General features: G+C 40.6%; 3 protein-coding genes across 7 annotated transcripts in view; 1 reads left to right on the plus strand and 2 right to left on the minus strand.

The window, feature by feature from the left end:
• The window catches only part of LOC132878120 (E3 ubiquitin/ISG15 ligase TRIM25-like), a 40,572-nt gene extending 28,923 nt beyond the window's left edge, over positions 1-11,649 (minus strand). Inside the window, exons 1-4 of one of the 5 annotated variants that reach the window (XR_009653702.1) lie at positions 10,969-11,649; positions 6,573-6,717; positions 6,310-6,485; positions 3,900-3,994 (exon numbers count right to left, since the gene is read on the minus strand). Coding sequence is in view for 3 of the 5 variants with exons in the window: in XM_060913644.1 (XP_060769627.1) it covers positions 6,468-6,485; positions 10,969-11,559 (609 nt within the window). In the remaining 2 variants the exon portion in view is untranslated. Of the gene's footprint in view, positions 1-3,899; positions 3,995-5,251; positions 6,486-6,572; positions 6,721-10,968 lie in introns of those variants that run through there. The other 4 variants (XR_009653701.1, XM_060913644.1, XM_060913645.1 and 1 more) reach the window with 4 other exon arrangements.
• Positions 1-18,556, plus strand: part of LOC132878072 (tripartite motif-containing protein 16-like) — a 104,500-nt gene that overhangs the window by 72,905 nt on the left and 13,039 nt on the right. The gene's annotated exons all lie outside the window — the stretch shown is intronic.
• LOC132878569 (stonustoxin subunit beta-like) overlaps positions 1-18,556 on the minus strand; it is an 82,006-nt gene that overhangs the window by 41,170 nt on the left and 22,280 nt on the right. The window lies entirely within an intron of this gene.

Raw genomic sequence — 18,556 nt, forward strand, 5'->3', positions numbered from 1 at the left:
GATCATCTACGTCAGTCCGCCATGCGCACATAAAACAATGGGACAACGCTTCCATTTTGTCTCTCGCGTCCAGATTTCAACGAGTCTAGACGCACAAAAGGGATGCTCTCCACCCAAAAAGACGTCTTCTTTCTTGCAAGATCCATCACTCAGCGCGATTTTCTTTCTTACCCTTGGCAAAGGTAAACTCTAGAGTCGCGCGATCTTTAAACTCAACCTGAGTTACAACCGGTTTACTTGTATTAGAAGTGACATCACGACTGCAGCCCAGGCAGTTAAAAGTTAAGAAGCGATTGAATCCTTTTTAACTCAAAAGCACTGTGCATCTTATTCTGATCAGAGACTTTTCCTCACGAACGCTGAGGTTCGGACCAAGAATCCTCTGCTTTCCACAGGAACCACCCAAGTGCTCCGCTGGACCCGAAAGTTTTCTACGCCTCCATCCCGAGCGGCTCACGTGCTCCCACGGCGAGGCCGAAACTACACCGGCGAATAGTTCTTCATATCTTGCTAAAGGCAGGATTAAGTAAGATTTTGGCATTTGGGCATAATTAAGATAGTCTTAGGAATTTGCTTTTATTGAAATAGTGTGAATTAAACCCAGGTTTATCTGTTACACTGTTAGACACGCAGTGTGTTGATTTATTTTGGTTCTATGTTCTCTCAATTGTTTAATAGATAGGCTGTACATGCTTCTCTCTTTCCCTTATTCCTCTCTGACTAACACTTTAATTTCCTTATCATACATTTTGACCTTATCAAGGTTTCAGTGAGTTTGGTAATGTTATGAGTGTGGAATCTTTTTGTGTTACTGAGAAAACACGTGCTCAACAGGCCTGACCAGGCCTGATACACTTTAGATAGCTTCCCTTTGTCTTTAGCAACACGTGCTCAGTAGGCCTCACCAGGCCTAACAAACACACTTTAGCTAGGCCATAGGGCCTTTCACAAACACACTTTAGCTAGGCCATAGGGCCCTTCACAAACACACTAGCAACACAAGGCTAATCTAGGCCTCCACCACGTGTAGTTAGCTACACGAGGCTAAACACATGGTCAAGTCCTTCACACACACACACACACACACACACAAGCACGCATTAGCAACAGAGCTAATCCTTTGTTCTACTTGGATAACATTCCTTTGTTTTAGCTAGCAACAAGCTAGGCCATACACACACACCACACATGTATATACACACACACCTCACTGCTTGTATATATTGATTTATTATTTTTATCTTTGTTATAATAAATTCATTTATTAAACAAACTGTGTTTATTTGTGTGAACGATATATGAAGTCCCCAATCTTCTCAAAGAATTCAAAAGGTGCATATAAGTTACGTAATATGGTAAGTGATCGTAATAATTTGGAAATGTACCATAATCTAGCTGTTTGGTAATTTATCCAGGATTAATGGTATGATTCACTAAATGATTCACTGAATGATTCATTGAACGATTCACTAAATGATTCATTGAACGATTCACTATACGATTCACTAAATGATTCATTGAACGATTCACCTCAAATGACTGATTCTATGGTATGATTCAATTCAAATGAGTCAAAGTAAACGATTCAATGGGATTGATTCATTTTAATTATTAACCTTCAAATTTAATAAGACTGATTTAATGAGATTGATCACTTAATTTCAATAATTACCTGATTGCACCCACACCCTCTAATGTTGACCTGAAGTTGGCACCACTGGGGGTTGGCATTGGGTTTTTGTCCCCACCAATGTTAATACCAAACCTACGCCCTTGCCTACATGTTATCTCGTTCTAATTGTTGTGACTTTTATCCAAATGACAGCTGGCAATACGTTGTTACTTTGCACTTTTTGTTGATCTGGGTACTAATCTTTGAGAAACTGGATTGGCAGAATGTTGCCTGTGAAGAAAAGGATGTCTTTTTATTACCCTGTGCCAAGTTAATATTCACTTAGGCCATTATTAAAAAATGTTCTGTTTCCGGTCCACCGGCCGGGTGAGTGCCGTTTGTGCAGTTGAAATTTTTTTTTTAACGCCGGTTTTTCGACATTTTTTTCGGGTTCGTAAATCTAAAATCGAACTTGACATTTACGCATTCCGCACAGAATATAGAATCGAAGCAGCTCTGCGCATGCGCCGTGCGGCACAAAAAAAATGGCAGCCACCATGAAGGAAGGAGATCCGGAGTTTTCAAACATTTGCTTAAGTGTGAAATCGCAAAATGGTATTCTAGCGAACAACAAAATAGTAAAGATTCAGAAAAACAAATCATTCAGTGATCATTTTAATAGTGTAATTTCATCCGAACTAGGCCCAACGGTCGATTTAGAACTACAAAAAGTCCGTGTGTCAGACATTTTAAGTACCTTTGTAAAAGTTTTGCAAATGTTGCAGTCAGCATTTAAAATGCTAACTTAAAGTTTTTGTACAAGTTTCAGTTGATTAAACCATCATTTTATTAAATGTGTCTGCTTTTGTAATAAAAAAGTACTGAAAGAAAAAGCAAACACAGCATTGCGATTTCTTATCCATCCATATATTAAAAAAAAAATCCCTCCCTCCCGACTGAAAATTTTTTTGCTCACCCGGTGGACAGGAAACGGATTTTTTTAAGGATGGCCTTAAGTGCAATTTTTAAGTGCCATAAATTATTTTATTTATCGTTTTTGTTGTGAGTGGTTTTGTTTGATTGTTTTATTTCTTTAGCTTATTTATTTATATTTATTTTTTACATTCCACTGTTGAATTGAATAAGTTGAATTAATTAAAAAGTTTACTGTTCTATGAAAGGGTGTATTTGCATGATCATTATTATTTTACTAGTGGCATAAAATTGTCTTGAAGAGACGTCAAGAATAATATGGTTTATCGCAATAATTTCTGAGACAATATATCATCCAACAAAATTTGTGATCATGACAGGCCTAGAAGTGTGTGTGTGTGTGTGTGTGTGTGTGTGTTAGATGTACATTTCAGAAACTCTTCTCTGCTCTGTGGTTCTGGTCCTGAAATGATCTGAACTGCTGCAGCTGTGGACAGAAAAATAGAAACATGAGTTTGTGTAAAAGATGGAAAGAGTTTAAAGTGATCCAGTCAGTTTATTCATTTTAAATCAGTGTTTTAGTTCAACGTGTCGGGTGAATAAAGTGTCTGCAGAAAAGAAAGCAGGAGCATCGCTAAGAAATAACACATCACTGTGTTTCTCCAGCAGGAACAGCTCCTCTTACCATGTGGAGGGATTTTGTTGAATTCCTCCTCACAGAATTCCTCGAGTCTCTTTTTCAGATCTGAGAGAGAATTCCTCACTCCATCAAATGAGAGATGTTGATGGACAGTGACGCTGGATGTGCGAAAATCTGGTTTGAGCCATGGAGGAGAGCGACGTCCAGAAGCTAAAACCTACAGAAAACAAATGAAATGTAAAACCCACTTGTGATGTCAGACAGGGACATTTATTGTTCCCTTAATGAGAGGTGTTTTAGAGAGTGTGTGAGGAACAGCTGGCTCTGTAGATCAGACAGTGAGTGTTACCTGGAGGAAATGGATGTGATCGTGTGTGTGTGAAAGCTGCTCCAGCTCAGTGACTCTCCTCTGAAGATCAGCAATCTCCTGCTCCAGTTGCTCCAGGAGTCGTTCAGCTCGACTCAGTTCAGCCTTCTCCTGATCTCTGATCAGCTCCGTCACCTCCCAGCGCTTTTTCTCCATGGAGCTGATCAGCTCAGTAAAGATCCTCTCACTGTCCTCCACTGCTGTCTGTGCACTGAGCTGTTAGGACACGCACGCACACAAGATTTAAAGCTCATCTATCATTCCCTCTCTTACTGGGACTGTAAATGACTCGTTGTCCATGTTGTGTGTGTTTCTAGGAGCAGCTCTGTCTCTGCTCACTGCTCACCTTTATAGTGTTCACAGCCTGTTTCAGCTCCTGCACCTTCTTCTGCTTCTCCTGGATTCTCTGCTGGGATTTCATCTGCTCCTCCTTTAACTCACTCTGAGGACAAATAAAATACATTCAGCTTTTTATACAGTACGAGCGAACTGGTTCCATATTAATGTCAGTTCAAAGTACATTCATGTTTTGCTCTGAAGGTTATGTACTCTGTGTGTGTGTGTGTGTGTGTGTGTGTGAGAGAGAGAAATGTTCACTAACTGATCTGGGCTGGGTTTCCCGAAAGCCTCTTAAGGCCAAGAGAGTTTTAAATGACCTCTTAAGATCCATCATCAAGCTAACGTGGTTTTCCCGAACAACATCGTAGCACAAGTCGTCCTTTAGTTTGCTCGGAATTTACGAGAGACCCGGAGCACTCGTTCAAAACAAAGAGCGACTCGCTCGCTGCCGAATCCACAGAATGCGCATGCGGCTCTGAGGGACTCTCACAGTCAGCGGGGGAAACTGGGGTTGAATCTGCTGGTGGTGTTCAATTAGTTTTCTTCTACATTGCAAATACATCGAGTTAATTATCAGAGGTGGACAGTAACGAAGTACATTTACTTGAGTTCTGTACTTAAGTACACTTTTTGAGTATCTGTACTTTACTTGAGTATTTTTTTTTGGAAACTTATGACTTTAACTTCACTACATTTGAAAGACAAATATCGTACTTTTTACTCCACTACATTTCTATCAAGGTCCTCGTTACTCGTTACTATGAAGCAGCTGGATAAAATCAAGATCAATGATTTCTCCGCAGCATTATTTAACACGATCAGTGGATGGCAGAATGGAAGGAGGCGGTTCTTCTGGGGAATGCACACACCCATAGGCGGTCTTTCCATTGGGCAAAGTCGGGCAATTGCCCTGAGCCTCGTCCAATCAGGGGCCTCGTCTTCGCATTACGGTATTCCTGTTTTCCTGCATGCTATACATCATCATTTACTATGTAATAATTCATTGTGATTATACATATTTTCCACTCGACATGAACCACATTGCTACGAAAATCTCATCTCATCTCATTATCTCTAGCCGCTTTATCCTTCTACAGGGTCGCAGGCAAGCTGGAGCCCATCCCAGCCGACCACGGGCGAAAGGCGGGGCACACCCTGGACAAGTCGCCAGGTCATCACAGGGCTGACACACAGACACAGACAACCATTCACATTCACACCTACGGTCAATCTAGAGTCACCAGTTAACCTAACCTGCATGTCTTTGGACTGTGGGGGAAACCGGAGCACCCGGAGGAAACCCACGCGGACACGGGGAGAACATGCAAACTCCACACAGAAAGGCCCTCGCCGGCCCCGGGGCTCGAACCCAGGACCTTCTTGCTGTGAGGCGACAGCGCTAACCACTACACCACCGTGCCGCCCTGCTACGAAAATAATAAAAGCAATAGAGCATGATTCACGTGTAATCCTACAGCTAGATTCACAAGCAAAACCACCAGTATGTGACGTGATGTCACGCACAGCTATCCGGCTTCGCTCTTCCTCAGAGCCGTAGTGTCTGAAGTAACCTAGGCAATGACGCGAGCGGGCTGAATACATGCACCAGCACCATCTAGCTCTAGCTGCAGAGCCCTCGTAAAATGTTTTGTTAAAGTAAAATCAGAATGAAACGATTTCTAAGTGGCAGTGGGAAAAGGAAGAGGAAAAAGGATGGTGCTCATTTAGAACGCGAGATAACAGCTGCAGTTAAAGGCTTCCCTGATTGCATTTCCTCTCCAACAGACATGCTTAATTATATATTCAGAGAAAACCTGCTGGATTGTTACCCAAATCTATTCTAAAGGTGATGATACACGGGGCAACTTTTTGGGCAATGTTGCCGAGCAATGTTGCTGGCAATGGGCAACTAGGTGAGACACAGGGCAACTTTTCAGGGCAACTAACAATGGGCAACAACAGTTAGCAACGGCAGTTTACAGTTAGCTAAAAAAAAAAATCGATGTCTTAATTTTTGCTGTGACCATTTAATCAAGCTGTCTGTTGTTTTTTAGAGCTTTGGTGAGGTACCGGTAAATTCCTCCATATAGAATATTAAAATAACAACTTACCGGCGTAAAAACAGATGAGGAATCTCTCCATCTCTTCACTCCACTGACACTGAGCGGCCGCCATATTTGTTTGAAATTTCTGATCCGAACCTCACCGGAGGTCACATGACTCGATACTCACGTTCTGATTGGCTTATCTCAAAAAGTTGCCAGAGATTATCAAAACCATTCAGAAAGAAACAATGTTGCCCAATCTCAATAGAAAACAGTCAAAACACAATTGCCCAGCAACATTGCTCGGCAACATTGCCCAAAAAGTTGCCCCGTGTATCATCACCATAAGTATTGCACTTCGAGTACTCCTCACACTTCCTGTCACAGTGGCTTCTGGGGAAAGGAGTTTTTCTGCCTTGAAATTAATCAAGACATATCTCAGGTCCACCATGTGTCAGGAGAGACTGTCAGATCTGGCGGTAATATCCATTGAGCAAGCCGTGAGAAGGAAACTGGACATGGAAGATGTCATCACTGCATTTGCCAATGCTAAAGCAAGAAAAATCAAGTTTTAAGCACACAGTAAGTAAAATTATAATAATTAATAACTAATAATTTCATTTATTTAAATCTTACACTGTATATCAATCCGCGTTTGGTTTTTCTCTCTCCCTGTCTTTCTGTGCAGGTCTCATCCACTGTAGCCACCACTACCCATGAGACTGATATGGGCACACCGACAGCAGCGCACATAGACAGACAGGCAGACACACACTCTCCTCTACTGACACACACACACACACACACACACACAGCTTATATTCAGATATTCAGTGATCTTTATTGGGTTTTTTTCAATCATTTCCATGTGTTCACAATAAATATTGTTCGTCAGTACGTATGATTCATCATCTCATTATTATTACAGATGTATGGGTTGGGGTCATGGCCGTAACTACCATTGAGGACACCGAGGTCATGTCCTCGGTATTTTTTTCAGAAATGTAAAATTGGTCTACGCTGAATTCGAGCAGTGATTAATGTAAAGCGCAGCGTCTACATCCACATGTCATCTGTATTTCCCCCCAATAAAATTCACATTTGTCTAATGTCATCTGAAATCTCTCAGCCTCTGTCTCTATCGTTGCCGTGTCTAACGCAGCGTCACGCGACGTAGCCTATACTAGTGTCGGCCGGGGAAGTTGGGTTTTGGTAAAACAGGCAGGGTGTAGTCTACGCTCTATCACATATGCCTACCTAACCTAACGTAGGCTAATAGTCACATCGCATTATAGAGCTTTACCTGAGTGCAAAATGAAAACGTTGCAACAAACTAAATTAAGGTTTGGACAGCCAACAGAAGAGCAGGGAACGAGAAGGAGGGAAGGTGAGAAAATATTGCCAGTGCAGTGGCAGACCGTTCAGCGGTGTCATGCCAACTTTCCAAGGGGAAACATTTCATTGTCATTGCCTATTACATTTTAGTTAGCATTTTGAGAAACATTCAAAACTACGTTGTCACAGGCAGCCCTGTGCAGGGCTGAGTAAACCGGCTTGTTCGAGTAACTCTCTCTCTTTCTCTCATAACTCTCTCTTTCTCTCTCACTCACTCACTCACTCACTCACTCACACAGACACACACACAAATAATACACTCTCACACACTCTCTCTAATACATACAGTAGTCTTCACACAGAACTAATAGCCCTACATTCTAATGTAATTTAAGATAATGAAATGTAAATAATGCCAATACTTCAGGTAGCTGAGCAATACACTCAGTTCAGTTTTGACTTTTATGTCAGACAAAACTCCACAGTTATGATGGCACAGTTTTAGAATTGTTGAAGTAAATGTGTTATGAGCCAAATATGTCTGTGAATATTCTCAGTCATCCAGGTCATAGTAACTATGGGTGGTAAAAAAAGTCAGACAGAACTGAAGAAGCCATTCGGATGAGAGGTGAAACGTCTTCAAGAATCTTCAAGCAAGTCCAGTTGCTCTCTTTTACCACCCATCATTATGAGCCAAACTTACATTACACTCTGTTTCAGAGAATGCATGCAAATGGATCTCAATTCAAGACAGCCAGATAGACTGATGCCTTTACATTACTGCTCAGAATGTCTCTACACATACAGACACCCACAAATAACACACAAACTCTCAGTCACTCTCTCTCTCTCTCTCTCTCTCTCTCTCTCTCTCTCTCTCTCTCTCTCACACACACACACACACACACTATTATTATAAGGTGTAATACTAAAGCTTACAATTCAGCAGTTCACACCCTTTCTGTCATGTGTATGCTGCAATGTAAATAATGCCAATACTTTAGGTAACTGGTACTTTAGGTATGTATACTCAGTTCAAGAGTTCACGACCTTTCTACTTTTATGTCAGATAAAACACCACAGTTATGGTGCCACAGTTGTAGAATTGTTAAAATAAATGTTTCCACCACCAAATCTACGGTATCCTTGATTTGTTATTTATTTATTTAAATTGTGCCGGGGGGGGCCTTCGGTGCTGTCAGCCATGCTTGACCTCGGTATTTGAAAAATCCTGGTTACGGCCCTGGTTGGGGTTGAGGGGGGCCTCCAAATTGTCCTTTGCCCAGAGCCTCAGATTTCCTAAAACCACCCCTGCACACACCCACGGTTCTATAGTTAGAACCCATGATTCAGTTTTCTGAAAGGAATAAAGAGTCATTTCATTTTAAATGTTGGCTTTGTTTGCCTAAAACGGAGCACATCACAGCCTACAAAAACTCACCATCCGACCTGCGGAAGCATATTGAGGGAGATAAACGTTTTATTCCAAGAGAAAGCTTGCAGTGAAGTTGTCTGTGCTTTAGAGCTCGCGATAATGTTGCAGTCGCTACACAGTCTGATTCCTCAAATGGCTTTCTATGGATTTGCCAAGTTGCCATCGCCTTGTCCACGTCTAATGTTTACACATAGCTAGTTAACGTGGACACTGTTAGATAGCATGTAAAAATGGAGTTACACTAACATGAATAACGTTCACTTTTCTGAAGTCCTTTCAGAAATGTTTTATCATAATCTTGCCAATTAAACAAAAAAGTAGAAATCTTTATTTTCTCGTAATATTAGCTGCCCAATATGATTTTGAGTTTGAAAATAGTTTGCTAGCATGTCAGGTGGAGCTTGACTGACATGATTCCACAGGCAGATTCATATGTGCATGAATACATACACTTACACACACGCGCACGTGAGACCTGTGAGATGGACAGTATTGTACTCGTCAGTCACAACAAATTGCTGGAATTTTTTGTTTTGATGTCAGATGATGGTCTTGCACCTTTTTTTTGTTGTCTTGCTTAAAGCAGAGTTGCTGTTGGGCCGTTATTAAGCTCAAGGTGCGGATCTGGGTTTTAATCAGGTTGTATTGTCCTTTTTATTTTCTGAGCAAGCTGCATTTACAGCTGTTCCACTGTCTTCCTGATTAACACACACATACATGTGTGCACACACTGCCAGAGCCGGGTCAGAACACTACCATGCTGCTTTGTGGCGGTGGGGAGGAGGGTTACAATAAAAAAAAAATGAAAATGACAATGGGTCTTTTTCAGTTCAGTTGTGTTTCATTTTGTAACATTCTACCAGGCGTTTATTCTAAAGGTTCTACAAGTTAGTCAGTAAATCCAGTCAGGTGTTTCAGAGGCATTAGGTTTTGTAAGCGTTGTGGCTATAATACAACAATGCATTGACAGAAAATGTACTTTTAATACTTAAGGATTTTAAAAGAAAATACTGCAGTACTTTAACTGAAGTAAAAATTTGACTGTCCAACTTTCACTTGTATTGGAGTAACATTTGCCCAGTGGGATCTGTACTTTGACTTAAGTAATGAAGTTGGGTTCTTTGTCCAGCTCTGTTAATTATTAAATAAATATATACAAAACACGATGAATATATTTCAGTATGTTATGGAATTACGTATGGATATCAGAATGTCACATTTATATCACTATATTTTAATCAAATTTAGCTCCATTAGGCGAGTGATTAACTAATTTAGTGTTATAAATGAGACATTTCTGCACCTCTAATGGTGTGTGTGTGTGTGTGTGTGTGTGTGTGTGTGAGAGAGAGAGGTTTTGATGTGTGTGTAGTGTGTACCTAAGAAGGTTGAATTGACCTCCTTATATATAAGGTTGAATATTAAACCTCCTTCGGTACACACTACACACAGATCAAAACCTCTCTCTCTCTCTCTGTGCACTTATAAGGGAGAACACGGCCCACTCTGCACTGTGGAGAACAGCTGAAATAATCCTGACTGCATGATCGGGGGGTAACAGTGAAATGAGTGAGCACATGGAACACATTTACCTCATTATTTAGCTTATAATTTGCTCCTTCTTTCATGTGAACGTTTGTTCATTTCATTAAAAACACGCTTGGAAGAAAAAAAATTGCCAAAAACATAAAATAGTTTCATTAATTAATTACCACATTATATATGTAATGCTTCCAGATGATACTATATATTATCTTATTTTAAAAACTTTATATTTCATTAGATTTTGGTTAAAAACGAGCACCATGTGACCTTATCGACTGGATTTAGCAACTACTAATGCCTTCAGCAACGACAGTACGATTGCCTATAGCAGCTACTAATGCCTATATCGGGGACGCCAGCTGCAAAGACGCTCTTCGTCCTGTTGCTCTTTAGACTCCTTCTTACGAGTGAGTTCCGGAAAACCACACACAGAGACAATGTTCGTTCCTTAAGAGAGTCTCTCAACTCTCTCTTTAGGTCTAAAGGGCACCGTTATCAGGAAACCCACCCCGAACCAGATTACAACCATCACTGAAGATAAATTTAACACTCTGTTCACCAGAACACAGACAATTTTAATCAGCTTTTACAGAATCCTTCTGATTGATACACACATTGAAATTAAAGTTCAAATCATATCACTGACTAAAGCACCTGTTTCTAGATGGGAAACTATAATTAAGATGATTTAATTCTGGAAAGATTTCTAGTTCTCACCTGTTTCTCAGCTCTTTCTGCTGCAACTGAAACAGCGTCATGGTCTTTATGTTTCTCCAACATGCACAAAGAGCAAATACATATTTGATCAGTACGACAGTAGATTCTCAGCACTTCATCATGTTCAGAGCAGATCTTCTCTTGGAGTTTTGCTGAGGCTTCAATTATTGTGTGTTTTTTCCATGAAGAAACTTCATAGTGAGGTTTCAGATGAGTTTCACAAAATGAAGCCAAACACGTCAGACAGGACTTGATGGCTTTGTGTTTTCTCCCGGTGCAGAAATCACACTCCACATCTCTAGGTCCAGCGTAACAGTGAGCAGGAGAAGCAGCTTGGACTTCAGTCTTCTTCAGTTTCTCCACCACTTCATCCAGCATGTTGTTTCTGCGTAGAACAGGCCTTGTCGTGAAAGTGTCTCTGCACTGAGGACAGCTGTAGACGCCCTTCTGATCCTCCTGATCCCAGCAGCCATTAATACACACCTTACAGAAACTGTGACCACAGGAGATAGTCACCGGATCCTTCAGGAGATCCAGACACACTGGACACATGAACTGGTCCTGAGCTACTGAAATACTGGCCTCGGCCATTTTCCTGAACTCACAACGAGAGAGAGAGAGAGAAAGAGAACAGTTTGTTTTCTCTGAAATGAGGAGTCACTTCCTGGTTCTGTGTGTGAAAGAGCAATAGAGGAAGAGGAGGAGCACAAACACAGAGAGATCATGAACACTCCTCTATTAACCATTTCATCTCCCTTCAGAGCGCTGTTGCCTCACAGCAAGAAGGTCTGGGTTCGAGCCCCGTGGCCGGCGAGGGCCTTTCTGTGTGGAGTTTGCATGTTCTCCCCGTGTCTGCGTGGGTTTCCTCCGGGTGCTCCGGTTTCCCCCACAGTCCAAAGACATGCAGGTTAGGTTAACTGGTGACTCTAAATTGACCGTAGGTGTGAATGTGAGTGTGAATGGTTGTCTATGTGTCAGCCCTGTGATGACCTGGCGACTTGTCCAGGGTGTACCCCGCCTTTCGCCCGTAGTCAGCTGGGATAGGCTCCAGCTCGCCTGCGACCCTGTAGAACAGGATAAAGCGGCTACAGATAATGAGATGAGATGAGATCTCCCTTCAGTGCAGAAATACAACCCATGTAGCTGCACTGATTAGGATTAATTTCATGAAATACAGAATGGATCTTAATTTTCTGGACTTTTCCACCTACTGACACCTCAAGCACAACTTTCAGCCTTGTTGATAAATTACAATTGTTTCACTTGAACAGCTTTTTCCTCGTGACATCTTTAAACTGATCTTCATCCCTAAAGAATGTTGGAGCCATTTTAAAAGTGAGGAGGACGCAGCTGTCAGGAAGGAAAACCGTATTTTATTGATTTTGCATTGTTTATTGCTAATAGAAATCACAAAAGTGGATCTTTATTTAACATAATCTCCATTTCACTCAGTATGAGTGCTCCAGGCTTCACGAGTGCCTGAACACTTCATGACATGCTGTTAATGGAAACTAATCCACTTTGTATTGGGTCACATCCCACCACCTCATCGCAGATTAGTTTCCTGGAGCAGCATGCCTCATCCTGTTTTATTCCTGACATCATGTTTTATCAAGAACATTATTCTGGGTTGATGAAGAATTCTTTCTCATGAACAGATTGTTGAGATGGAAATGAAGTTGGTAGATGAATATGTTTGAGATCAGAGATCCTGAGTCGCCTCAATCAGTCATTAGATGTGTCTTTGAGAAGTAGGAGAACACTGGAGAACCAGGAGGAAACCCACACTGACATGGGTCATTTTACCTTTGGGTCATTTTAACATTGTTAACAGACTGAAATGAATCTCCTGAAAGGCAGAAGAAAGGAATCTGCTAGTAGTGTTAACACAAGACTTTATCTAATCCCAGTCAGTGCAGGGTTCAAACCCCATCCACTAGAAATATCATTAAAATCAAAGGGAAAGGCAGAGACGAAGCGAGATCATCAACAGGAGATCTATCCAGAATAAACATGGCTCACAACTGAGGAGATTTACTAACTTGAGCTTCTTTTAGGGACGCTCCCACTCCAAGTGATTTGGCGTCCTTTCAGGATTGGAACTACTAGTTCGTATTGTGACCAAGCACACACACATTAAATACAATTTTCTTTTTTTTTCAAAATTAATTTTATTTCTTTTTCAATAATAAACTTATGTCATTATAAAATTCTTTATGTAAAAGTAAGTTTTTAATTTTAATATGTAATTGTTTATTTTTTGAATAATTTTATCATGAAAGTTTGGATATTTGATACAATCTAGAAGCAGGTGTTTGACATTCTTTTACACCACAAGTTGGACACTGATTGGAGGTTTTTTTTTTTTTTAAAAAGAACTTGTGTATCGTTCAGTAGATTATTTTCCAAATCTCAGTCTTGTAATTCTCCTGTGTTTGTTTCTGTCAGAATATGTGGTATGCAGAGGCGTATCACCCACGGGGGATGCGTACGTTTCATCCCCCCCACTTTTGTTGAAACACAATTTCATCCCCCACACTTTTGTCAGATTAAAATTACATCATTATGAAAATTATACAGCTACTATAAAATGTGTAACAAGGAAGTAAACTATTGCCATAACGTTAGACAAAAAACAGCCACGCAATGGACTCAAAACAGTTTTTCTCACCCGACCAATCAGCAGTTGCATGAATATAATAGCCAGTTTGCGTAGCGTGCCGAAAGCGCTCAATAATACAGTATCTGTCTGCAGAGCTGCAGAGCCAACACCAGTTTTACCGCTCCTGATTCACCGTTCCAGGTTTGACGTCGCATGCACTGCTTACTGTGCCTGGCTCTGCAGCTCTGCAGACAGACCCTTCTCAAAGCACTTGCGATGCCGTCGTTCAAACAGTTGTCCCAGGTGCCATGCCCTAAAAGATTGTGTTAATTTCCATAGGACTATTAATGCTGTCCTCTTTTGTCATGCAATATTGACAAGGATGCAGAAAAGGAAAAGGCAGGGGACGATTGACTCCTTTTTCAAGAAGACCCAAGTAAGTTGACTATATTACCACTGCACCTACAGGCTTGCAAACGTGCCACTACTTTGAGTAGTCTACTGCTCAATCACTCAACCACTGCACTCATTTCAAGATCGAGGATCCGTGGTGCACCAGTTTTATTTAAGGCAGTATAGAGTGCTTCAAGGTCAGCGCGCACCTGGCGGCGGCCATATTGGAAGTCAAAGGTCGCTGTGTCAGTGCATTGTTGTTGTCCAGCGAAGCAAAAAGGGGTGACAATGCCGAATACGTGCATCATTGTTGGCTGTAGTAACCGAGGGGAAAAGGGTGGCAAAAGCTTCCACAGACTCCCCAAAGTTGTGACTAGCTAGGGAATTGCAGCACAGGAGAAAAGCGAGCAGAGGAGACGACAGTGGCTGGCTGCCATTAACCACTCAAATTTAGGAAAACTGGACTGTATCCGGATTTGTTCTGATCACTTTGTGACAGGTAGGTTAAATTGTCTTGAATTTCATAGTTACTAAAATAAAATATTATCTTTTCTATGTACTTTCAGCAATGATTAATGGATATATTTGTCACATTAGGTAGCTTATGTCTACTGCAGTGCATTGTTGCATCAAATGGCATTTAAGATCTAGGCCTAGTAATGTTTATGTACACATGCTGTTAGTACAAGTTACATGCTAGGCCTACATTTTATTCACTGACTAAAATAATTGATAATAATGATAATAGTTTTTCAAACATTATTTAGATTTTGGCTTATTTTATTTCTATTTCCTTGATAAAAGGTAGTACACATTTTCATCATCAGTGATGTTGCCTCTAATGGCTGATATATTCCCCAAAAGATGTAAAACTCAGTTTCACTTGTTCAAACATATCAATGATGATAGAAAGATTTAATTGAAGTAATGACAATTAAAATTGTAAGTTGTTTTGATCCCTATGAAGTGCTTCATGGGTCATGATGATCAGATATGTGCTTATTTTGGAGCATATATAGTTTAACTGTATCAAAATCCAATTGATGTGTTATTGTACTTTGTGACATGTGACCTAATGTGTGTACTGTTGTTGCAGGTAAGCCAGATCCTTGGGATGAGACCGATCCTGACTGGATTCCAAGCAAGAATTTAGGCTACAGTCCCTGGACCACGTCACCCTTGAAATCTGCGAAGCGGCACAGTCGACTGCTGAAAAGGAAAGCAACAGCGAAGACAGAAGCTGCAATGACTCTATTGGAGTTGAGTGTATCCTGTCCTCCAGAGGACGACAGTTGCGACATTTTGCCATTAGCAGAAAATGAAATTGATGGAGTATCTATGGAACTGAAGGAAGCTCAAGCAGAAAATGCTAGATTGAAAGAGGAAAATGAGAAATTGAAGGATCAAAATGAGTGTGCGAAGAATGCCATGCAGAAAATGAGAGCGAACAACCCTGAAGATTTTGAGGACAGTGAAAAAGTAGAATATTATACTGGGCTTCCTTCCCTTGTATCTTTGATGGCACTGTTTAGCCTGATTGCTCCAGAAATGACAGAAAAAACAACCTGTTGTTTAACCAAATTTCAAAGGCTTATTATGACCTTGATGCGGCTTTGACTTAACATGCCCATTACAGATCTTGCCTACAGATTTGGTGTTTCAAGGTCAACTGTGTCCAAGACATTTTTAGAGACTCTTAATATTTTATTTTCAGCACTGAAGCCTTTAGTTCGATGGCCATCTCGTGAAGAACTCCATGAAACAATACCGATGGTGTTTAGAAAATATTTTAGAAGGAAAATAACCTGCATTATTGACTGCTTCGAAATATTTATTGACAGGCCTTCTAATATGATGGCAAGAGCCCAAACTTGGTACAGTTACAAACACCATAACACTGCAAAATACTTAATTGCTGTGACACCACAAGGAACTGTCAGTTTTATTTCTCGTGGTTGGGGAGGCAGAGTGAGCGACAAGCATCTAACGGCTAACTGTCAGTTTATGGACAAAATCATTCATGGTGATGTAATTTTGGCAGATCGTGGCTTTGACATCAGGGAACTGGTAGCTCTTGTTGGTGCTGAGGTTATATATCCTGCATTTAGGAAAGGAAAAGAACAACTTTCAGCAACTGAAGTCGAAGAGACAAGAAAAATTGCTAATGTCAGGATTCATGTGGAAAGAGTCATAGGAACTGTGAGGCAAAAATATGCTTTTCTTGGTGGTACCTGCCCCATTGACTATGTCATCACTAAACCTGGAGATGATCATTGCTATTTGGACAAAATTGTACATGTATGCTGTGCCTTGACAAATATGTGCCCTTCAGTTGTCCCTTTTGATTGAAAGTACTGACATGCATTGACATTTATCTATGACTGTTGAGTAAAAACATGATTAAAAACATTCCTATGTTGTGCTTCACTTTGATTATCTAAAAAAAATTAAAATAAAAACAAAAAAAAACATGTCTGCAGTTTATCCATTTTGTGCAAAAGATAAAGTCATATCTTTTTGTCTCTGTGGATAACCCAAGCTGCACTGATGAGCCCTGGGGTGGGCGAAACATGTTTCATATTTTATGAAAATTCTAAAACACTCCTGTCGATGTTTGTTGCTCAGTACACCAGTAGTTTCTTTCTTTTTCAGTACATTCCAAATTGTTGTACTAGCTATGCCCAATGTTTGTGCAATAGCTCTGATCGATTTTCCCTCTTCTCTCAGCTTCAAAATGGTTTGCTTTTCTCCCATTGACAGCTCTCTGGTCTTCATGTTTGCTTAGCAGCAAATACAGTTTTCACAGGTGAAACCCAAAGCCAAAAACAAGAACTATTTAAAGTTTCAGCAATCAATCTAAAAGGCAACACCTGAGCAACTAGAAACACCCATCAGTCACATGTTCCAATACTTTTGCTCACTTGAAAAGTGGGTGGGTTCAAAGAAAAGGTGCTCTGTCCTGAGTTGTTTAACACATCTAGATGTAAATACCATGAAATAAAAGCTGGAATTCTGAACTTTTGTCTCATATTCATCTTTTGATCTGAAACCCAAATGTCTTCAGTGTACAAAAAAACAAAGGAATTGACCTTGCCGTTCCAATACTTTTGGAGGGGACTGTATGTCCAACAGGTTTTCAGTATTTTTGTTTTGTTTCTTGTACCTTGGAATATGTGCCACGACAAATAAAAACTTAACAATAACGAAGGATAATTTAAAGAGTTTATTTGTATTGCAAATATTGCATAGCTATAAATAAACTTATATACACATGTCAAGCATGATCACTTGATGTGCCTTTTGGGGGGATTTACCCAGAAATTATTTTAATTTTTTGTGGTTTCTATGTAAACAGGACTTAGGCTGTGGCATGCCACATTTGGGTTTTTGCTTTGGGTTTGTGCTAAATGGAAATGTAACCAAATTTACTGAAAAACTAATGATGCAGGGAAAATTGATGACTTTGTCTTCTTGTTAGTATTTTTTAGCATTTATTAATCAATAAATTTTGTTAACACATTTAAAGTAATAAAAAAATATACCTCAGTGGTTTGCAAAGTAAATATTGTAAATTACATTACCTGACTTGTTTCCAGATTTTGTGAATACTTAATATCAATCATGATGATCCGTACATTTTGATGATATTTATTTTCATGTCTATTAAGATCATGATATTGAAGTAAGAAAAAACATGTTTTGCCTTCCCAAGGCTCATCAGTGCAGCTAGGGTTCTTACTGCAGACATGTTTTGTTTTTCAGTTTGTAATTTGTTGCCATTTGGTATATATTTCTTTTAAAATGTTGTCAAGCAGGAATTTTAGTCACAATATCAGCTACAGTTATGTCAATTTAGATCTCATCGCCGAAAGTCTTTTAGTCTTTGGAGAAAGCGTCCTTCGCTGCAGTCAGGGCAGTACCATTCACCATCAGGTTCTTTCAACTTTACACAGGAGAAGTGAAACCACTCATATGGCTTGTACGAACAGTTCACAGAATCGCACTGGATCATCCGACCAGATTCTGGGCCTTGGCACAGACAATAAAGGGGCCCGTCATCTGCCATTTCCTTCCTCTTCTTTTGTTTTCGGGGTTTTCGTGCCGCTCTGAATGTTGATGAACTTCAGTCGGATGTGCTCGTTGAGGGGCCGGGGATGTTGTCGCTTGAGGACATTTGTTGTGTGCCGCTGGGTTGCAGAGGTTCCGTGTTCATCTTCGTGTAGACCTTCCCGACAAGTTCAGGCAACACAACTGAATCGAAGAACTTCCTTGATTTCGCGACTATCTCGGTCCAGAGTTCTGGATCTGGTTCGATCCTCTCTACAAACAGGTCACTTGCAGTCCACATCACAAAGTCACAGTAGTCTGCGTCTGTGAGGAAAACTTGCGTCTGCACCTGGTAGAAGTAAGGATGGCTGCGCTTGAGTCGTAGACCATGGGGTGTCTCCTCTAAGCACGATCCCTTCCCCGCTCGCACATTTTCGTCCTTCATGCAGTGGAGGCACTTGATCTCAATGCATCCCTTGCCGCAGCAGTCACACGTCACGATCCCATCGGGAGATGCTCTGAGGTGAGGGTACTTCATGCTGAGTA

This window comes from Neoarius graeffei, chromosome 2, assembly GCF_027579695.1.
Source record: "Neoarius graeffei isolate fNeoGra1 chromosome 2, fNeoGra1.pri, whole genome shotgun sequence".
NCBI lineage: Eukaryota > Metazoa > Chordata > Actinopteri > Siluriformes > Ariidae > Neoarius > Neoarius graeffei.